At 40.1% G+C, this 23357-nt stretch overlaps 1 protein-coding gene across 1 annotated transcript; it reads left to right on the top strand.

Annotated features, from left to right (window-relative positions):
- The first annotated feature begins 11945 nt into the window (after window positions 1-11945).
- TREM1 (triggering receptor expressed on myeloid cells 1) lies at window positions 11946-22145 on the top strand. The gene is made up of 4 exons (XM_044237242.1): window positions 11946-12053; window positions 16521-16877; window positions 18241-18445; window positions 21742-22145. The coding sequence occupies exons 1-4, from the start codon at window positions 12005-12007 to the stop codon at window positions 21845-21847; spliced, it is 717 nt and encodes a 238-aa protein (XP_044093177.1). The 5' UTR covers window positions 11946-12004; the 3' UTR covers window positions 21848-22145.
- Window positions 22146-23357: the final 1212 nt, after the last annotated feature.

Here is a 23357-nt window from a genome sequence, read left to right as displayed (position 1 = left end):
GAATGCATCCATTTCTTCCAGATTGTCAAATTTGTTGGCGTAGAGTTGCTTATAGTATGTTCTTATAATTGTCTGTAATTCTTTGGCGTTAGTTGTGATCTCTCCTCTTTCATTCATGATTTTATTTATTTGGGTCCTTTATCTTTTCTTTTTGTTAAGTCTGGCCAGGGGTTTATCAATCTTATTAATTCTTTCAAAGAACCAGCTCCTAGTTTCGTTGATTTTCTCTCTCTCTCTCTCTCTTTTTTTTTTTTTTTGATTTCTGCTCTGATCTTTATGATTTCTCTTCTCCTGCTGGGTTTAGGGTTTCTTGTTCTTTTTCCAGCTCCTTTAGGTGTAGGGTTAGGTTGTGTACCTGAGACTTTTCTTGTTTCTTGAGAAAGGCTTGTACCACTATATATTTTCCTCTCAGGACTGTCTTTGCTGTGTTTTCATTATCATTTGTTTCCATGAATTTTTTCAATTCTTCTTTAATTTCCTGGTTGACCCATTCATTCTTTAGAAGGATGCTGTTTGGGTTTAAAATGAGTTTCTTGTAGGCAACATATAGATGTATTTGGGTTCTTTCCAAATTTCCTCTTGTGATTGAGTTCTAGCTTCAGAGCATTGTGGTCTGAAAATTTGCAGGGAATGATCCCAATCTTTTGATACCTGTTGAGACCTGATTTAGGACCCAGGATGTGCTCTATTCTGGAGAATGTTCCATGTGCACCAGAGAAGGATGTGTATTCTGTTGCTTTGGGATGAAATGCTCTGAATATATCTGTGATGTCCATCTGGTTCAGTGTGTCATTTAAGGCCTTTATTTCCTTGTTGATCTTTTGCTTGGATGATCTGTCCATTTCAGTGAGGGGAGTGTTAAAGTCCCCTACTATTATTGAATGATTGTTGATGTGTTTCTTTGATTTTGTTATTAATTGGTTTATATAGTTGGCTGCTCACACATTAGGGGCATAGATATTTAAAATTGTTAGATCTTCTTGTTGGACAGACCCTTTGAGTATGATATAGTGTCCTTCATCATCTCTTATTATAGTCTTTGGCTTAAAATCTAATTGATCTGATATAAGGATTGCCACTCCTGCTTTTTTCTGATGTCCATTAGCATGGTAAATTGTTTTCCACCCCCTCACTTTAAATCTGGAGGTGTCTTTGGGTTTAAAATGAGTTTCTTGTAGGCAACATACAGATGGGTTTTGTTTTTTTAATCCATTCTGATACCCTGTGTCTTTTGATTGGGGCTTTTAGCTCATTAACATTCAGAGTAACTATTGAGAGATATGAATTTAGTGCCATTGTATTGCCTATAACGTGACTATTACTGTATATTGTCTCTACACGACTTCCTCTCTTTCTCTCTTCTCCTGAAGCTTCTGTTCCTCCTCTTCTCTCTCTCTCTTCTTTGCTGCTCTTCCCATTCTTCCTTTAACTTTCTCTCGTTCTTCTTGCCGCTTTCTAGCTGCCTCTTCCTTTTTCTTCCTTCTTCTGAATTCTTCTTGTGCTTTCTGCTCCCGAAGCAACCACACCTCATGTAATTTTTGCCTTTCTATCTCCAAAAGCTTCTCTTCTTCCAGGTGTTGTTCTTCAATAAAAGCACCCTCCTCCTCCTTCCGTGAGAGTCCTGAATCCCTCAATCAAGCCAGTTCTTCCCATTGTTTCTTTCATTTCGCCTTCTTCAGGGTGGCCCTGTGCTTTTTGTGGCTTAGTATCTCAGGAAACAACATCTTGTCAGGTGACGCCATTTTGCCAGGACCCTGACATAATTATTTTATAAAAAAAAAAAGTTTAAAGTTGCCATTATCAGACTGGTTACTGTATAAATAACTGGTGTCTATACAAATTGGTTCTTTTAATCCATATAAAACTGAAAATTGTGTGGGCCAGTGCTATCATTCTACTTGGACCTTTTGGTAAATTTTTTAAATTATTTATTTATTTATTTATTTGACAGAGAGAGAGAGAGAGCGATCACAAGTAGGCAGAGAGGCAGGCAGAGAGAGAGGGGGAAGCAGGCTCCCTGCTGAGCAGAGGGTCCGATGTGGGGCTCAATCTCAGGACCCTGAGATCGTGACCTAAGCCTAAGGCAGTGGCTTAACCCACTGAACAACCCAGGTGCCTCCTTTTGGTAAAATTTTTTAAAAACTTAATATTTCTATAATAATTATTCATATAATTGAATTGATTTTTAATAATAATCTAGCCATATTTTATGAAATTCTTAGTAAATTTTGGACTAATGCAATACTGGGAAAATGAACATTTCTATCTAAATATTTTTAAGAAAACCGAAGTTCAAAATTAAAATGGAATATGGTACAAAAATGATACTAGTATATATTAGGGACCAAATCTAAATTAAAGATACATATTATATATATATAATACACATACACACAGACGTACACACATACATGTGCTTTTGACCAATGGAACAAAGAACTGAGATTTTGGATAAAGCTTCAAACACTTGTTCTTGTCTGTATTCTCCCTTTCATTTGTCATATGAAATTACCCCTAGAGTTATTAGATACTCTCCCAAATCTATTCCTGAAGGTAGAACAGAAATGCTTCTTTATAGTTTACTGGTACAGCACAAATATCATACTAAAACGGAAGATACTCTGGACAGATACCATTTGAAATAAATGCCCAGATATTTAGGCTAAGAATGAGGAAGAGTAAGTACAGTCCTCATATAGTCCCCATGAGTTCTAAATATATATATACGTATGAAAATATAGAACACACTGCTTTTTCCTAAAACCCAAAATGAAAAAGGAAACAAATCTATGGTGCACATTATCCTCAGTAGAGATTTGGCTGAGGAAGAGGAAATACAGTGAATTCTGTGCTGACTCTTAAAAGCATCTTTCCAATGGATATGTATTTTTGCTCATAATTCATTGAGCAAAGCAAATCACATGGCCATAATTGCTTCAAAGAGTACAGGGCACAACAATTCCACAATGTGCCAGGAAAGAGGAGAGACAGCATTTGTGAATAGTCTTCACATTAACCTTAACTTAACAACATATGACATGTTTTAAGAATAAGAAAATGTTCTTAAAAGCAAGAAAAAGTTAATGAAAGAGGGAAATCTTACTAATATGCTTTTATATCAAGATTCAATAGAAAATGACAGAGAGTAAAGTTCAAGTTGGTTTGGATACATCTAAACATGCATTTGAAGACTATATATTATATTTTCTGTCTTGTTTAGTTTGGTCTTTGTCATTAATTTTGGTGACAATGTGCAATTGTGTCAGGCTTAACAGCCAATAATTTGGGAAGTTTATTTATACATTTATATTATATTTTAATTGTATTACTAGAATTTCTATTGTAATGGGTAGTCCTTGCAATGTGAATCTACTCAGTGGGGACTCCCACTTACTAACAGGTAGAGGAAGCCAGGCACTGAGCAATTGAAGGCAGACCTACTGGAGCAAAATGAAAGATTATAGACATAATTGTTCACTTTTCCCCACTTGGCTCACAATCTAGACTTGGAGAGCCAATTTCACTATCCTGCCATAGCAAAATGCTAAAACAGAGTAAGCACTAGTAGGAAAAACCAAGTATAAAATGAACCTGATAGGGCACTAATAGTCCTCAATGAAAATGAACAACAATGGACATCAGAGTTTATATAACTAAAACAGAATTGGGAATTATTATAATTCTTAATATAATTATATGTTATTATTATATGATACTTATAATTATCATAGTTGCACATAATTATTACATGATTTTTACAGGCACACATGTTTTATATTATATACTATATAGCAGAACCAGCTTGCACTGGTTCATGGAAGCTGGTTGCAAGCATCTCTTCCCAATTCCACATTCAGTGACATCACATTAGGAGCTTGAAAACAATCCTTATGAGAGTGTTTATACCACAGAAATTGGCTTGCTACAAATCAAGCCACTTTCCAGAGAGCTGGTTATCAAATGTTTACCAGGACATCCTTAATAGATATAATATCCTTTATCTTTTTACATTTTGGATACTAGATCTTTATCAGATATATGATTTGCAAGTATTAGCTCCCAATCTGTGGATTGTTCTTTCAGTTTGATGATGGTATAATTTTGCAGTACAAAAGTTTTTAATTTTGATGAAGGTAGTTTATCTATTTTTTTCTTTGGTTGCTTGTGTTTACATGTCATATCTAAGAAATCACTGCCCTACCCAAGGTCATAAATATCTATTCCTTTGTTTTCTCCAAGAGTTTTATAACATTAGCTCTCACATTTGATCCATTTTGAGTTTTGTATATGGTGTAAAATAGAGGTTCAAATTTATTCTTTTGAATGTTGACATGGATTTGTTACAAATCAACTATTGAAAGGCTATCCTTTCCCCCTTTTTTTTCTTTAATATTTTATTTATTTATTTGACACACACAGAGAGAACACAAGCAGGGGAAGTGGGAGAAGGAGAAGCAGGCTTCCCGCTGAACAAGGAGCCCAACATGGGGCTTGATCCTAGGAACCTGGGCAGACTGAAGGCAGACGTTTAATGACTGAGCCACCCAGGAGCCCCACATCCTTTCCCTTTTGAATTGTCTTGTCACTCTTGTTGAAAATCAGCTGATCATAGATGTCTGGGTTTACTCCTACACCATCAATTTTATTGCATTGATTTAAGTGTACATATTTACGCCCATATTTGCTGTCAGTTTCTGAAGAAAGGAAGTTGGAATTTTGACAGGGATTGCATTTAATCTGTAGATAAATTGGGGGAATATTATCATTTAAATAATATTAAGTCTTCAGTATATGAACAAGGATGTTTGTCCATTTACTCAGATGTTTTTTTAAAGATTTTATTTATTTATTTGACACAGAGAGATCACAGTAGGCAGAGAGGCAGGCAGAGAGAGGGGAAGGGAAGCAGGTCCCCCGGTGAGCAGAGAGCCCGATGCGGAACTTGATCCCAGGACCCTGAGATCATGACCCGAGCGGAAGGCAGCGGCTTAACCCACTGAGCCACCCAGGCGCCTCTTTACTCAGATTTAAAAAAATTTTTTTCAACAATGTTTTGTATTCAGTGTACAAATCTTGCCTTTGTTTTGTTAAATTTATTCCTAAGTATTTATACTTTCAGATGTTATTGTAAAGGAATTACATTCTTAATTTTATTTTCAGATTATTCATTGCTAGTTTGTAGAAATACTGCTGAGTTTTGGATAATGATCTTGTATCCTACAGCTTTGCTGAAATCATTTATCAATGCCGTTTTTTTGGGGGGGTTCGTGTGTGTGTGTGTGTGTGTGTTGATTCCTTGGAATTCTCTGTGTAGAAGATAATTCATCTGTGAACAGAGATAGTTTTACTTCATTTTTTCTAAGCTGAATGTCTTTTATTTATTTTCTTGCTAAATTGCCCTGGCTAGAATCTCTAGTACAATATTAAATAGAATTGGCAAGAGAAACATCCTTGTTTTATTCTTGACCATGAGAAGAAAGCCTCAGTCTGTCACCATTAAATATGATGTTAGTCATGGGTTTTTCATAGGTGCCCATTTTCAATCTGAGGAAATTTCTTTCTTATCCTAATTTATTGAGGGTTTCTTTTTTTTAATTATGAAAGGGTGCTGGATCTTATCAAATGTTTTTTCTGCATCTATTGAGATGACCATGTGTTTTTTCTCCTTTATTCTATTAATATGGTATATTACATTAATTGATTTTCACATGTTGAAGCAAACTTGCAATCCTGGGATAAATTCTGCTTGGTCATGTTGTATAATTTTTTTTTATATGTTGTTGTATTTAGTTTGGTTGTGTTTTGTTGGGGACTTTTGTGTTTATATTCATAAGAGATATTTGTCTATAGTTTTCTTGTAATATCTTTGTCTGGTTTTGGTATCAGGGTAGTACTGGCCTCATAGAACTAGTTGAAAAGTGCTCCCTCCTCTCTATATTTTGGAAGAGTTTTTGAAAGATTGGTGTTTACTTTTCTTTAAATGGTTAGTAGAATTCACCAGTGAAGTCATCTGGTCCAGAGATTTTCTTTATGGGAAGTTTAAAAATTATTAACCCTATTTTTTAAAAAGTATTTTCTGGCTCTTCCTCTGAAGTGGCTTGAAGCAGGGTTACCTCAGTAATATCAATACTCATGGGAAACAACTAATGGTCCTCACTTGGTCCCAGAAATTGGTTTCCAATGCTGTTCTCCTCTTCAAGCCTTCTTGGCTTCTTGGAGGGTTACTGATTTCCATGTTGGGAAGGGAGAACTTAAGATAAGCTGTGGCATCCTTTTGCTGTCAAGAGAGGACATATATGACATTCTGTGTGGTGGTGAAAGGCACAGAAGCCAGCTTAAAGGCCCCCCAGTGGCCAAACTGTCATTACATGAGCAACAAAAAGGAAATAGCAACCAGTCTATTAAGACAAATTGAGTCTCAAAAAAACTATGAGTATCTTACTGTATTCAAAAAGGCATAGAATATGTTTTTCTTTACAAATTAGTAAGTGCAATATATAGGTTAATTTTTTTGCCCAGATTAAAAAATAATGTTCACATTTAATTGTATGTATGTTTTCAGAGTGGGTAGAAAGTGTCTCCATGTCCAAAGGCTGATCCGTGTTCAAAGTCACTGTTAGCAAGACACATAAAAGATTCCCATCACATGACTAGAGCAGCCTCATTTATTGGTTTTGAGTGAGCTGGTTATGCAGCTATCATCTTTCCGGTTAAACCTTTCTCTTCCCTGGTCTGAACTGAGATTCTGAAACCAGACTTCTTTGCCTGCTGGTTCCCTATTGTCCTCGTCAATGAAAGGACTGGCGGCAGACTGGGGACCAGGAGGAAGGGGGCAGTTCGTTTGAGTGTCACACAGCAATGCATTTCATCAGGGCAAGGGCAGTGGTTTCAGCAGCTGTTGTTGTTGCCAGTTTAAAGCTTTCTCCACCCCTAGTAAAAGCCTCATTGAGCCTTCTCAGAGACAGGAGCACCAGATCTCAGAGGTCTGTGTTCTAGATCTGTGGGACCCTCTTTGGAGACAGAAAAGGAGATATGCATAACCTCACTGTTAAAAAATGTCACACATAGGGGCGCCTGGGTGGCTCAGTGGGTTAAGCCACTGCCTTCGGCTCAGGTCATGATCTCAGGGTCCTGGGATCGAGTCCCGCATCGGGCTCTCTGCTCAGCGGGGAGCCTGCTTTCTCCTCTCTCTCTCTCTGCCTGCTTGTGATCTCTGTCTGTCAAATAGATAAATAAAATCTTTAAAAAAAAAGTCACACATATATTCCAGCTAAGTTAGAACAGATATGTGTTTAACCAATCTATATTAAGAAAGAAACTGCTACCTTACCCTAACATGATGATTGGGACATATTGACTTGGGCCAGTGACTTTACCGAAGGAAACAAAAACCGAAACAGAATAATATTTGTACAGGCTTTCATGATAGCACTGAAGATAATGTTTGATAAATAAATACAAAAAGGCTCATGATGCCTTAAAAATAAACCTTCCTGGTACTCTGGCCACTAAAGGATTAAGCGTGAAAGTAGAACTTTTGATTCAGTCTCAATGAAATGAAAAGAAACCTTACTTTGCAAGCCCCACAATGACTTAATGAGACGCCTTAGGAGATAGTAACCTGAAAATTAGTTTGAGAATTTAAGACACTGCACAGGTGGTCCAGCTTCTCAGAAAATTAAGGGATAAGGGAGTAGAGGACATTTACATTCTGTTTACTTTAAGTGCACAAAGCAAACAGGACAGGTGAAAAAAGACTTTATTCTCATTTTAATTTTTTAAAATTTTTTAATTATAATTTTTTGCAGGGATTTTCTACATTTATTTATTTATACTATGTTCAGTTAGCCAGCGTAGTTTTTGATAGCCATCATTAGTTTTTGATGTAGTGTTACTCAAACACATTCAGGTGCCACCTTGTGTTAGGATGGTATGAAGGAGGAATCCACTTCTTGTGATAGTTAGGGTTAGTTAGAAATCCTTCTTGGGCTGTTTAACTAAAAGTTCTCAAAAGGAAAACAGAAAAATGGGAAACAACAGGAAAGAAATAGAAAGCAAGTCATAACATGGTAGACCAAGCACTAACATATCAATAATTACCTTAAATTTAAATTGTTGAAATATGCCTATCAAAAGACAAAATGACAGAGTGGATAAAAGAACACAATATGACTAGACACTGTCTATGAGAAACTCCCTTCAAAGTCAATGATAAGGTAAGTTGAAAGAAAAAGAATGGAAAAAAAATATATGATTCCAACATTAAGTTTTTTTTTTCCAATTTATTTATTTTCAGAAAAACAGTATTCATTATTTTTTCACCACACCCAGTGCTCCATGCAAGCCGTGCCCTCCACAATACCCACCACCTGGTACCCCAACCTCCCACCCCCCTGCCACTTCAAACCCCTCAGATTGTTTTTCAGAGTCCATAGTCTCTCATGGTTCATCTCCCCTTCCAATTTACCCAAAAGCACATACCCTCCCCAATGTCCATAACCCTACCCCCTTCTCCCAACCCCCCTCCCCCCAGCAACCCACAGTTTGTTTCGTGAGATTAAGAGTCATTAAGTTTTTTTAAAAAGATTTATTTATTCGTTTCTGGGGGAAGGGGCAGAGGGAGAGGGAGGATGAGAATCCTCAACCCAGCTTCCCACTGAGTGCAGAGCTGGACCCGGGGCTTGATCTTACCACCCTGAGATCATGACCTGAGCTGAAATTAAGAGTAGGACACTCAAATGACTGAGGCACCCAAGCAGACCCAACATTAACTTTTTTTAAAATTATTTTTTTATTTATTTTCAGCATAACAGTATTCATTATTTTTGCACCACACCCAGCGCTCCATGCAATCCGTGCCCTCTATAATACCCACCACCTGGTACCCCAACCTCCCACCCCCCACCACTTCAAAACCCTCAGATTGTTTTTGAAAGTCCATAGTCTCTCATGGTTCACCCCCCCCTTCCAATTTACCCCAACTCCCTTCTTTTTAAAAAGTGGCTATATTAATATTTGATTAAGGTGACTTCAGAGGAAAGAAAATATCTACAGACACAATATAATGATAAAAAACATCAATCCATCCAGATTTAATGATCCAAAATGTATACACACAAAATGACAGAACCTCCAAGTACAAGAAGCAAAAATTAATACAGCTAAAAAAAATGTTCTCTCTTAATCTTCCAGGAAATTGACCCTCAAAATGAAGTATGCAAAGACATAAAAAAAAATAGAAAGTGTTGTCTTATTCATTTAAGTGTGGAATTTGTTGTAAGATAGGGATTTGTTAAATGAACTGTACTAATCTGACTCATCCCTATAAAAAATCACTTAGGCTTCTCTCTGAGTCAGAAACTTTCAAAACTTCTCTGCCTACTTTTGCCTCTTGTGGGCGGAAGGAGTAAAACAAATAGTGGGTCTGGCAGATTTCAATCCAAGCACAATTTGAAGCTTGGATATATAGAACACAGAAGGAACTTTAGTAAAACCTTAACTATAATAATCTCTGCTGAGTACAATAATATGATTTCAAGGTATCTACTACTATGTATATTTTAGAAATTGCTACATTCCACAGTTTTAGCTTAAAAAGTCAAAGTTTACTTTAGAATTTCTTTTTGAATTTGCAGATATAATCAAACCTCTTAGTTGTTTTCAGACTTGAATAGCAGTCAGTGTGGGTGTAAAATTCTAGTCATAATGTTCTTTACACATTATTCTACTGCCTCTTAGTCTTTGTTGCTTAGAGAAAAAATGTGAGTCCTGCCTATTTCAATTCTTTTGAAGGAATCAAGGTGGTTTTTATCCTGTTTGTTTATCAGTAGGAATCTTTTTAAAATTAATTAATTAATTAATTTTTCAAGTTTTTATTTGAATTCCAGTTAGTTAATATACACTGTAATATTAGTTAAGGGTATAAAATTTTGTGTTTCATTACTTACATACAACAACCAGTGCTCATCACAAGTGCCCTTCTTAATGCCCATCACCCATTTACCCCATCTCCCTATCTCCCCATCTCCCCACCTCCCCCCAGTAACCCTCAGTTTGTTCCCTATAATTAAAGAGTCTGTTTTTCTGGTTTGCTTCTCTCTCTCTCTCTCCCTCTGTGTTCATTTATTTTGTTTCTTAAATTCCACATGTGAGTGAAATCGTATGGTATTTGTCTTTCTCTGACTTGTTTTGCTTAGCATAATATGCTTTAGTTCCATCCACATCACTGCAAATGGCAAGATTTCATTTTTTTAAATTGCTGAGTATTATTCCATCATCTATCTCTCTATCTATTATATATTTATCACCTCTTAATCTATTCATCAGTCAATCAGTTGGTGGACATTTGGGTTCTTTCCGTAATTTAGCTATTGTTGACAATGCTGGTATAAACGCCGGAATGCATGTATTCTTTCAAATCAGTATTTTTGTATTCTTAGGGTAAATACCTAGTTGTGCAATTGCTGGATTGTAGGATAGTTGTATTTTTAACTTATTGAGGTAACTCCATGCTGTTTTTCAGAGTGGCTGCACCAGTTTGCAAGAAATATTTTTATTTAAATTAAAAAATTTTCACCTGCTGGTAAATTTCTGAACACTACATCTGAAACTAATGATATACTATATATTGGATAATTGAATTTAAATGAAAAAAAATTTTTTTCACCTGGGAACTTCCTTGGTCTCACTTCATGAATATTTCCTTGCCCTTTTTGGGCTTTCATCCTCCAATTACAGATTTCTTTTCAGATCTAGAATGTGTTTTTCTTTTTTAAAATTGAGGTATAATTGACCTACAGCATTGTATTAGCTTCAGGTGTAAAACATAACAATTCAGTATTTGTATTATTACAAAATTATCACCACAGTAAGTCTGGTTAACGTCTGTCACCTACATAGTTACTGAATTTTTGTGTGTGTGATGAGAAATTTTCAGATCTCTTCTCTTAGCAACTTCAAAATATGCAACGTGGTTTTCTTCAGTTGCCATACTTTACTGAAAGTATTTTCTTAAGTATACATTTTTATCCTCATTTATGATTCACTGTTACATGTTATACTTCAAGAACATCTCTTATTTGTAGATTATTTGCTGATCTAGGACATTCCTTGTAATGTATTTATGAGCTCTTCAAAATGTTGATATTCATTTTACATTTGGGAGCATTTCTGAAGTGAGTCTTTTCTGTTATTGATGTTTCACATCGTCAGATCTGCCTTGTATTGTTTTTGGTGTGGAAACTGCTGAGTTTTTCCTTCTTTCATCACTATCCTCTCCTATATCATCCTGTTTCTAAGTCTGTTCTTATTAATGGTGGCCATGTCCTCTCAAATAATTTGGGGGCTTCCTACACTTCTGTGAGCTCTGAGGCCAGATATGTGACAGAAAGCTGAGGCCAAGTGCAAGGTGTGGGCCATGCCGGTGAAGAGGAGACAGGCCTCAAGTCAGAAAAGCCAAAGGGATCAGGGTGATGGTGAATAGGGACAGGATATAGAAAAAACAGTATGTTGGGTACAGTATTGAGCACTTTCCTTAGGGACCCCCATTTCGTCTTCACGATAACCCTAAATGTGAGGCATTATTATCCCAACCCATCCCTCCACGTACCTGGCACTCTTACCTACAGTGAACTAGATGATAATGGAGAGCTGGCCTCAGGAGGCCAAGGTGGACCTCTAATCCCCTGACAATAGTGATACCTTATTTTGCTCACACAAAAGTACTATTCTCACTAAAATTTTGTGAAATTGTCTGAAAAAATAATTGTCAGTATCCCCAGAGACCAGGAAACCAGAATTCAGAGAAGCCTGACACTCAAACACTGTCTCTGGATTCCCGCACAGTCCTTGACATCTGGAGCCAAAACAACCAGTGACGAAAACAGAGCAGCAGCCGCAGCACCTCCCAGGAATGACTTCATATCCTGTTATGCAAGTTTCTGGAGGCTCTAGGTTAGAGTGTCCCAGGCACACCAGCAGCAGTTGGGGTTGGCGCACACGAAGGATGAGGAAGGCCAGGCTCCAGGATCTGCTCTGGATACTCTTCATCTCAGGTAAGGTAAGAAAGAGGCATGAGCAGGTGAGGCCTCTGCCCAGAACCTTGGGGATCCCACCATGAGAAAAGCTTCCCTTCTCTTTGGAAGCTCCAGGGGATGTGGCTACCCAGCATAGAGCCAGCCAGTAGACTTGCCAGACTGGGTTCTTCTATCCAAACTTAACAGCATTAGAAGACTATATAGAGCCTGAGAACAGAAATAAAATGGGTGAATTATGGAAACAGTTCATCTGTGCATTTTGATATCGGCAAAGATAAACACAGCTCTGGCGGCGGGGGGGGCGGAATGCTAGAGTAAATCTAAACTTGACAAGATCCGAAATAATTTTGCTTGAGTTTGAAGTTTTGTTTTCTTATATTCCATTATGGTGCTTTTGATGTGACTGTCTGTTAAACCCCAAAGATATAATTCATTCAACGATATTTCCCAGGGACCTACTGTGGACCAGAAAATCTGCTATTGTTGAAGAATAGCAGAACAAAAGTGAACAGAAGGGGCTTGGGGCCCACTTTCCTGGGGGCTGTGACTGCTGGCCACCATTGTCTGCTGGTGTTGGAAGGTGGTTTTGCCCTCCCTGGCTTGGCAGGTCTGCCCCATCACCACACCCTCACTTCTCTTGTTGTACAGCTCACACTTTTTTTTTTAATTAAAAATTTTTTTTTTAATAATTTTTTTATTTTTTATAAACATGTATTTTTATCCCCAGGGGTACAGGTCTGTGAATCGCCAGGTTTACACACTTCACAGCACTCACCAAAGCCCATACCCTCCCCAATGTCCATAACCCCACCCCCCTTCTCCCAACCCCCCTCCCTCCAGCAACCCTCAGTTTGTTTTGTGAGATTAAGAGTCACTTATGGTTTGTCTCCCTCCTAATCCCATCTTGTTTCATTTCTTCTTTTCCTACCCACTTAAGCCCCCATGTTGTATCACCACTTTCTCATATCAGGGAGATCATCAAAATGTTGAAAATAAAAAATTTTTAATAAACATATAATGTATTTTTATCCCGAAGGGTACATGTCTGTGAATCGCCAGGTTTACACACTTCACAGCACTCACCATAGCACATACCCTCCCCAATGTCCTTAACCCCACCACCCTCTGCCATCCTCCCTCCCCCCAGCTACCCTCAGTTTTTTTTTTGTGAGCTTAAGAGTCTCTTATGGTTTGTCTCCCTCCTGATCTCATCTTGGTTCATTTATTCTTCTCCTACCCCCAAACCCCCCACATTGCATCTCCACTTCCTCACATCAGGGAGATCATATGATAGTTGTCTTTCTCTGATTGACTTATTTTGCTAGGCATAATACCCTCTAGTTCCATCCAGTCATTGCAAATGGCAAGATTTCATTTCTTTTGATGGCTGCATAGTATTCGATATATATATATATATCTCACCTCTTCTTTATCCATCCATCTGTTGGTGGGCATCTAGGTTCTTTCCATAGTTTGGCTCTTGTGGACATTGCTGCTATAAACATTTGGGTACACATGCCCCTTTGGATCACTATGTTTGTATCTTTAGGGTAAATACCCAGTAGTGCAAATGCTGGGTCATAGGGTAGCTCTATTTTCAATGTTTTGAGGAACCTCCATGCTGTTTTCCAGAGTGGTTGCACCAGCTTGCATTCCCACCAACAGTGTGGGAGGGCTCCCCTTTCTCTGCATCCTCCCCAGCATCTGTCATTTCCTGACTTGTTAATTTTAGCCATTCTGACTGGTGTGAGGTGGTATCTCATTGTGGTTTTGATTTGTATTTTCCTGATGCCGAGTGATGTAGAGCATTTTTTCATGTGTCTGTTGGCCATCTAGATGTCTTCTTTGCAGAAGTGTCTGTTCATGTCCTCTGCCCATTTCTTGATTGGATTATTTGTTCTTTGGGTGCTGAATTTGCTAAGCTCTTTATGAATTTTTGAACACTAGCCCTTTATCTGATATGTCGTTTGCAAAAATATTCTCCCATTCTGTCAGTTGTCTTTTGGTTTTGTTAACTGTTTTCTTTGGTGTACAGCTCACACTTTGACTAAAGATGGAAACATTTGGGGCTTTGGTTGTTCCTCCTCCTAATCCTTATGAATAAATTGGGAAAGTAACAAGTGTAAAGAAGGGTTTGCCTTGGAAAGACACGAAGATTACAGAGAAAGGGGACTTTCCAGGAATGCACTACTTTGAGTAAGGTCACAGATGCTCGCCTGCAAGCACATAGCACTTTGAGTTTGGCTGGAGCTGGGGTGATATTCCAGATGGGCATCTAGGAGCTTGGTTCTCATTCATTTGTGTTATATTCACGTTTTTCCAAAGCAAAACTGGGAGAAGATGGACGGTTGATGCTTGTGTACTTGTGTGCGAGAAAACCAGTAGTATATATTTCACTGTGTCCTGTGGGGGTGGGTTTGGGTAACCTAAAAACTACCTCTAGCTCCTGTACTCTAAGGAATAGAATCATTATGTACCTATTCAGGTGTGGGCTGGGCCTGCTTTCACCCCAACCAGACACCTGCCTTGGGCAACATGGTTTAGAGCTGAGTTTGGGGTCAGACTATCCAGGCTTAAATCCTAATTCTACCACTCTCTACTGTGGAACTTTGGGCAAATCACTTAATAACCTCTGGGTTATTTAATAAACTTGCTGTGCCTCAATTTCCCTATCTCTGAAATAGGAATAATGTCAGTATCCACCTTAGAAGTTATGGAGCTTAAATGATAAATTTAGGAAGATTGTATGTGCCAATACTTTTAAACACTTAGCAATAAAAGGTATTTGGAATTCCTTTCTTGCAGTGGTGCAAGAAATGGTGCACACATAGCATTTCGGTGCTGAGTGCTTTCTGTGTCCTTTCTCAAGAGATAAGCAAGTTTGTGCACAATTTCAGATTCCTCCTGTAACTCCCACTCTCTTTGTCTACTTGGGCTGCTATCACAAAATACCACAGACTGGGTGGCTTATAAGGAATAGGTACTTATTTTTCATAGTTCTGGAGGCTAGAAGCTCAAGGTCATGCTGCGAGTTTGGTTGGATTTTGATGAACGCCCTCTTCCAGGTTATGGACTATGGACTTCTCACTATGTCCTCCCAGGGTAGATAGGGGTAAGGAGCTCTCTGGATCCCCTTTCATAAGGGCACTAATCCCTTTTGCAGGATCAGTCATGACCTAATCATCTCTCAAAGGCTTCACCTCCTAACACCATCACCTTAGGGTTTTGATTTCAACATATGAATTTTTTTGGGGAGGGACACACACATTCAGACTGTAGTGTCTACCTTGCCCAGGGAGTTCGCAAGTAATTTATCTATAGTATTTACACTAAAGTTGCAGAGGGTAGAGAGTAATGTTACAGAGGGTGGAGAGAGGAGGTGTGCCTCTTTCTCGAAGCACAGCACAGTGCCTGACACATAGTAGCTCTCATCCATTGATTGATGAATGAGTGAATGAATGAATGAATGAGTGAGCCAAACTTAGCTTAAGAGAGCCCACATTCTTGGCTTGCCTGTTTCTTGGAGGGGAATTCCTAACCAGAATTCAGAGGACTTTCCAAGAAGCTTGTTTTCCATGTTTCCTTAGAAACTGCAGTCTGGTCCCAGAAGAACTGGCCTGGTATCCTTTATAAAATCCTCAGGAGTCCACAGGTGGGCTGTAGTAATAGCCGAGGGACTCCATTGAAGGGGTAGCTGTTGGCATTTTTCAATGGGCATTCTCAGAGTTACTGCCCAAGGATTAAATTGTGTGCGTGTTTGTGCAGTAGTAGTAATGTGCCATTAACAATGGCAATAGTAGTTGTTGGTAGTGGTAGCCTGACACACATGTACAAACACACACTTTGACCCAACATTACTGTCCAGCCCATTATTTGGTATTCCATAGAAGAAAGTAACTCATGTTTGAGTGGATAAACTGTAGACTCTGTGCATAAGTTATGGAATGTTTTGTGTCCAGCCAAAAATAAGATCTAGATCTTAATTCCACTCAACTTGTCCCTCCCATTTACAAAGCTCCCTCGGAACAGACCAGAATTGATCTCTTTCCCCTACTTAGATGAAGTTCCCCTAGCCGTTTGGAGGAATCACTGTCTGCTACTATCATGTCTTCACATCCACTCATCACCCTATATGTCCTTGTTTGTAATCTTCCCTTCTATCATACCCTTGTCACTCATGGTGTTGGCACATGTCCCATGTTCCGCCTCCAATCAGGAGATATTTTTCCTCTCAAGAACATATATTTATGAAAGTTTACACAAAGCATATGAGGTCTAGCTCTTGGAGTAAAAGAAAAATTACTCACAGTTAAAAGATCTGGAATCTAGTGCTGGCTTGCAGGGAAGGTTGCATTTTCTCTGAAAGCCTTGAGGATCTCGTCGAAAAATGAGTGGTTGAACAAGAAAAAGAGGTTGTTTCTCTCTTTTTTCCAAAGAGAAGAAAACTATACCTCTCGGAGTCTAACTCTGATTCCCTGCTTACAGAACTCCAAGCTGCAAATGAACCACGTGAAGAACAGTATGTCTTAGCTGTGGGAAGGACCCTGAATGTACAATGTCCTTTCTCCATCCGAAAGTACGCCAATAGCCAGAAAGCTTGGCAGAAGCTGATGGATAGAGGGGAGCCCCTGACACTGGTTTTCACAGAGAGTGTTTCAGGGAAGCCCAGTCAAGTCCGGATGGGCAGGTACTTCCTAGAAGACATCCCCGATGAGGCCATACTAAATGTCCAAATGACCAATCTTCAAGTGGAAGATTCAGGACTGTATCGGTGTGTGATCTACCAACCTCCCAAGGACCCTGACATCCTGTCCCCCCTTGTCCGCCTGGTTGTGATCAAGGGTGAGTGACCTGGAGGGGGGTAAGAGAATGGGGAAAGCCAGGCCAGCTGGGGGTATGGGTGGTGGTGGTAGCACGAGCAGGGCTGTGGCTCAGGATTTCTAGCAGCCTGGCCTCTCTCAGAAGCTCCTTTTCTCTCATTTGAGGTCCTTGAGAGACATTTGGTCGCAAAGTAAGAAGCTACCACTTAGAGTAGCAGAGCTTAATTTGGGGTGCTATTATAGGAAGTGGGATACTTCCTACAGTATGAAAGATGAGTGGTAGACTTGGACAATTTAGTCTCATTCTTTAGGTCTCCAAATGGAAGTCATTTCTTTGGGAAGCCTCTGTGATCCACTATTTCCTTCCCAGAGTACATTTGATGACCTTCCTGTGTGTTTCCAAAGCAGTGCTTCTCAGACTTTACTGTGGGCACAAAATCCCTGAAGATCTTATTTCAAAGGCAACCTCTGATACAAGAGGTCTAGGGTGGGACCTAGATTCAGCATTTCTGATCTGCTTGCACGTGATGCTACTGCTGAGGCTGGTCCATGATTCCCATTTTGGGTAGCAAAGCTCCAGAGCTCACTTTGTGTCCTCTCTCATAAATGATGCTGTCTCTCTGGGTAGTAGTGGCTTGCTTATTTATTTGCCTCCCATGCTCATCTGTGAGTACCTTGAGAAAAGGGCCTGTGCCTTTCTTAGCTCTGTATCTCTAGCAGCTAATGTAATGCCTGGTTCCTCAGTAGATGTTAATTGGAGAAATTAAGGAAGGTTCAAGTTTCAAATAACTGGGGAATCCTAAACCTAAGGAAGACAAGGCTCATATGCAATATATTAATAAAAGATAATTTGAAAAGCAGTACACTACAGGTTCAGGTGAGGGTAAGGCAGAGAATAGTACAAGGTAGAGTAATAAGGGGATTATTCTTAAAGAAGGTGGAGACATATGAAATGGTAAAGAATAGCAGGAAAATGCATTTCCAGTGACAGGAATCGCTTGAAAATTCTATTCCCCCCACTCCTTACCTCCTCTCTGTCCTTACCCATCTTCCTTCCTCCTTCCCTCTCTCTCTCTTCCCTTCTCTGCCTTCCTTCTTTCTTCCCTTTTTCCTTTCTCTGACCTAAGCTAACGTCACACTCATTTTTTACTCTTTGTAAAAGAAAAACTTGCTTCATGAATGGCTATGTTCATTTCCCTCCTCAGTTTCATTTACCCAGCTACCTATCCATCCATCCATCCATCCACCCATCTTTCCTTCCATCTAACCATCCTTCCTCCCTGCCTTCCTTCTATTCATCCTTCCAACCATCTATCCACTCATCCACTTCCCAACAATTCATCCATCAACTTATCCATCGATTTATCCATTGTGCTTTCTTGCAGATTTTTTAGTCTCAGACAAGAATCCTACGCAGAACTTTGTTCAAATTTCCACCTTTTCTCCTTCCACCACCAAGGCCCAGAGCACACTCCTTACCAGTCCCAGGACTGTGACCCAGCTCCTACCCACATCGACTGCTGACATTTCCTCTCCCGGTTTTGGAGTCAACATCACAAATGTGACGGATATTACCAGCTATGGTTTCAGGTCTCTGGGCCTCCTGGTTTGATTCCAAGTCCATCTGCTTAAGACGTGGGAAGTTATGGATAGGGGAGTGGGCAGGGCAGAAACAGACTTGAGTCTACTAAGTCTGGTGAAAGTTCCCTGGGGAGGAAGGGGGTGGTGCTAGAGGAGGAGGATGCTGTTGATGTGGCTGCCCATCTCCTTGGTTCACCCTGTTTCTTTGCTTACTAGAGGAGTAAGGAGAGGGAAAAATGTCTTTGCTGATTTCCACTGGGTCTCAGCCAACCCCACCAGCCTAATAGAGTGGAGTGAAGGACCCTGGATTCTAATGCCAGCCACATGGTTTGGCTGTGTGACTTTGGATGAGTCATGAAGGTTCTGTGGCTTGTTTCCTTATCTTCAGGGAGGCTAGAAAATGCAGAGCTGGAAGTGATAATCTAGCCCAACTGCTCTGGGCAGTTGTTGTGTGTTAGTATTACCTGGAGTGCTTGCTTTTGCTTTGGTTTGTGTTTAATACTGATGCATATGCCCTCCTATAGACCAATAGATCGGGATTTCTGGAAATGGGTTTGGTCTCAGCATTGTTGGTGAGATCTTCAGGAGATTTCTTAATGTGCAGGCAAAGCGAAGAACCTTTAACTTTGCATGCATACCCTTCTTTACAGTTTATTATTAGATACTGATTTATCTCTGAAAGTGTTTATCATTAAATATTGAATTGACAGAGAAATATGTATCCATATTGCCATTAATCTAACATGTCTGATCTCCACATTCTCTTTCTAGTCTTTATTCATGTTCATACATATTTAATATAGCAGTAATTCTAATTATAAACATTGCCATTATTTTTCTATTCTAAAACTATTCTTTGATGTTGCTATCTAGACTTCATGATTATAATTCAAACAAATGCATCCTTTTCTAGCAATAAAGAAGCCATGACTTACATCTTAACTTGCTTGTCTTTAGACACTGAGATCGTTTTAATTTTTTTATAGTATTGATAACTTCGAGATGAACATTTTCACAGACGTCTTTTTTCTTTTAAATTATTCATTCAAAAGAAATTCCCCTAAGAGCATGTGAACATTTATATTGCTCTGTATACATATTGACAAATGGTCTTTGAATATTGCAAACAATTTGTGTTGTGATCCATAATGCAGAAGAGAAGCAGTCGTCACTGCAAGGATCTTTTGCCCACAAGGATTTAGTACTTGGAAAATATTCCTGCTAAGTTGGACCTGAATTATCACATGCTTTTATTTCTCTCCTGCTGTGGACTAGGCGCTCCATGAGGGTAGAGGCAGAACTTCTCCACCCCACCCACCCCAAATAGTTGTTTTGCTGACCCCAGTGTCTGGTACATAGTAGGTGATTATTAAATCTTTGTGGACTAAATAAATGATCTGGTGAGAATCAACATTTTTCTTTTCAAGTTACTTTGATTTTTCCAGGATGTAAATTGAGAGTACCTACTTTGGCCCACATTGCTACTAGAGACTGCCCCTGGCCTATTAACTTTTTAAATTAACTAATATGAACTATTCTATCAGTCAGAATCCAGCCAGGGAAGCAGAAGTCACTGAGATGTTTGAAAAAGAAATGTTTTGTATGGGGAGTTATTTGCCTCCGCAATGAAAGTGAGCTTCCAATCTGGGGAGGGATGGGTTGGGGGGGCACTTCAGAGGGAGCCACCATCACGCTGTGTTAGGGTGGGTTCCCTGGAAGCAGACAGTGGGAAAAGTCTTGTACAAATGTAGGAAGTGACCCCAGGTAAATCCATCCAGGAAGTGAGACCAGGAGAGAAAGAAGCTTAGCAAGGGTGTCATCACCAATCTGAGTCACACAGCGGGGATCTTTGGGGCTTAGTCCTGCAGGGGACTTCTGGGGGACCCATAGGACTTGTCTATATCAGATACTGGGGAGCTGGAGTATTTATGCTTGTGAATTTCCAGTCCCCTGTTAGGGGCGGCCCAGGGGCACATGAATTCCCAGGCACTGGGGTGGCAGCTTGTGCTCAGCCTCCAGAGGGGTACCTGCTGGCTCTCAAGAGTGGACACACTCCAGGAGCTAGACCCATGAAAATGTGAAAGGGTTGGGAGGACAGGGGAGACCCGAAAGTCAACTGGGGTCTTGGGACCGTGGGCTGAACGCCGCGTGCCCTGGAGAGTGCTACTGTAACCACAAATGGCTAGGAGCTGTCAGGGGCTGAACTTGACCCTAGTTCCAGGTGGTGGAGGAGATGGAAGACAGGGAGGGAGGTTCCAGAAGCCAGAGGAAGGGTGGGGACTTCAGCCTAAAAAGAGCCTCTGGCACTTTTCTATCGCCATTCTGTCATTTTTCTCTCTGCGACCTTGCACATTTGCTTTTAAATTTTGTATAGGCAAATGTGTTGATTTTTAAATTATTGCTTTGCTTTATTCTTTCATATGCTTAATTCTATTTCCTGGCGACATCTCTAGGTTTGTTTGTTTTTGTTTTTGTTTTTGTTTTCCATTTTACTTAAATCTTTATTCCATCTTGGGGTGGGAGGCTGTATTTTTTTTTTTTTTTTGGGAGGCTGTATTTTGTTAAATGGTATAAATTGTACAAAAGATGACTTTTTCTTCATATTACGATCCAGATACCACCAGATTATTTACTAAACAATCCTTGCCTATCTCCTGGTCTGCCAGATTTCCTTAGATGTTAAATTCATACATAGCATTAGGTCAAAATCTATGCTTCTCTTTTTTTTGCTGCCATCTGTTTCTTTTCTTGCCCTGTGTCTTATCATGCAGATTAGTTGTGCTGTAATCTGTTTCCATATCGCTGAATCTAGACAGGCCATATTTCCTCACTCATGGGTCTCTTTCTTATGGTATCCACTGATGCTTTCTCGGACTTTTAGAATCATTACACGAAAATCTGTAAAAATTCATGATAGGATTTGGGCAAAGATTGGATTCTTCTGTTTATAGATGGGGAAGCAAGAGGTCAGAGTGGTGAGATGGTTCTCCCAGGAAGTAGGCCATGTTGCGGGGACTAGAAACCAGGTTTCCTTGTTGCCATCCTGGTAAGGAAGAGGAGCCCAGGCAGCCTGCCCTTTCTCTCAGATGCCTCCTCTGCATATGGGCTCCATGCACTTTACTAAATATATTTCCAGTTAGTAGTTTTAGTTAATGGACACACTAAAGGCACAGGGCTAGTCAATATGGGGACAAGAGCTAGAAGGGCCCAAGCAGATAAGAGAAGGGGCAGGAAGGACTTCTGTAAACACTCAGGTGTGAGGCGCGCCAGCACCAACAGCAGCTGACATCTCTTCTTTCCCCCAGGGTTCCCACGATCAACATCATCATTCTTGTGCTGTGTGGACTCCTGAGCAAGAGCTTGGTCTTCACTGTCCTTCTTGCTGTCACGCAGAGGTCATTTGGACCCTAGGCCAGTGAAACCACGAGAATGACCTCTGACCTTCAGTCACATCCCTCTGGCAGTTGTTCCAGAGGAGGGGTGTGAGGGGAAAGGCAAGGAGGAGCAATGACATGAGTTGACTCTGTAACACAGATTATTTCTAAGGCTCATGTCTCACCTCAGCCCTGCCAGCTCCCCTCATTACACCAATAACCTTGAGTGTATGTTTTCTCCCTCCGAAGAGAAGACACAGCTGTGAACGTGCTCTTTCCACCAGTGGCTTGGGATTTGCCTTAAATAAAGACAGAGTCCAATGCTCTTCACTGTTGCTGTTGTGTGGTGGTTGTGAGGGACAGAGGGCACCACCACTAGAGCTGCCCTTGTGCTTGGCCTGGGCCATAACGTTTTGGCCTGACCTGGATAGAGCTCTTACTAAAGAAGCATCTTGTTCTCCCTGTCCCTGGATCTTCCTCTCCTCTAGAATCAGATGCTTGGGTTTCTCTCTTCATCTGTGGCCATCTCCTACATTCCCAGAGAAGGGGTTTGAAAACTACAGAATAAGGAGAAGACAAGACACTCTCTCTCCTTCTGCTCCTCCCCCTGCTCTCTCTCTCTCTTTCTAAGATAACTATATAAATCTCAAAAAAAAAAAAAAAGATAATCTAACTGGTGAAAACAGGAGGCAACACACAGCTGAAGCCACAGCTGAGGTCATAGCAAAAGACAGTCAAGGGGTCTGGTCACCGGTTAGAATTCTGCACCCAATTCCTGTGTGTGTGTGTGTGTGTGTGTGTGTGTGTGTGTTAATGCACGTGAATGTGCCTGTATTTTGGGAAAGAGTGGTCTTCCCACACCAACAAGCAGTTCTTGGACACCAGGTAGGTGTTCTGCAATTTAACTCAATTCTAATACTATCTACCCAAAGCTTCACCAGATTCTATAGATTGAGGGCTCAGTTCCATAAGACTCCCCCTCCCTATCTTTAGATGCCATTGGTGAGCACTTGTGCTTCTGACCCACCTACTATAAGAGTTCCCAGTGATCCCCTACTTAGGTTCCATTATTTTGTTAGAGCAACTTGCAGAACTCAGAAACATTTTACTTACCAGATTATTGGCACTTTATAAAAGAATATTAAAGGATATGAATAGACAGCCATATGAATAAATAAATAAGGTGAGGTCCTCAACAGCAGGGTTTCTGTCCCCATGGAGTTTTGAGCCCAGTACAGTGGCACATGGAAATATTCTGGTTTCCCAGCCTGGAAACACTCTGAACTCCCTCCCCCCCTTTTTTTTTTTAATGGAAGCTTTTAATGGAAGCTTCATTATATAGGCATAACTGATGAATTCATTGGTCATTGGTGACTGATTCAATCTCCAGCTCCTCTTTCCTCCCCAGAAATCAGGGAGTGAGGTCGAAATTTCCAACACCATTTTCAAGGTTTGGTTCCTCAGGCAACAGCCCCCATCCTTCTGGTATTTCCAAAAGTCGCCTCAGAGACATAAACTTAGGTGTGGTAGAAAGGGGCTTGTTAGGA

This window comes from Neovison vison, chromosome 1 (genome assembly GCF_020171115.1).
Source record: "Neovison vison isolate M4711 chromosome 1, ASM_NN_V1, whole genome shotgun sequence".
Taxonomy (NCBI): Eukaryota; Metazoa; Chordata; class Mammalia; order Carnivora; family Mustelidae; genus Neogale; species Neogale vison.
The sequence above is the reverse complement of the archived record's forward strand: the minus strand, read 5'-3'. Positions and strand labels throughout refer to the sequence as shown.

What these genes read in the sequence shown, in the direction of transcription:
- TREM1 (XM_044237242.1), top strand. Translation starts at nt 12,005, where the DNA reads ATGAGGAAGGCCAGGCTCCAGGATCTGCTCTGGATACTCTTCATCTCA. An exon ending in CTGGATACTCTTCATCTCAG is followed by an intron (nt 12,054 to 16,520) that starts GTAAGGTAAGAA and finishes CCCTGCTTACAG; the next exon opens with AACTCCAAGCTGCAAATGAA. An exon ending in CCGCCTGGTTGTGATCAAGG is followed by an intron (nt 16,878 to 18,240) that starts GTGAGTGACCTG and finishes GCTTTCTTGCAG; the next exon opens with ATTTTTTAGTCTCAGACAAG.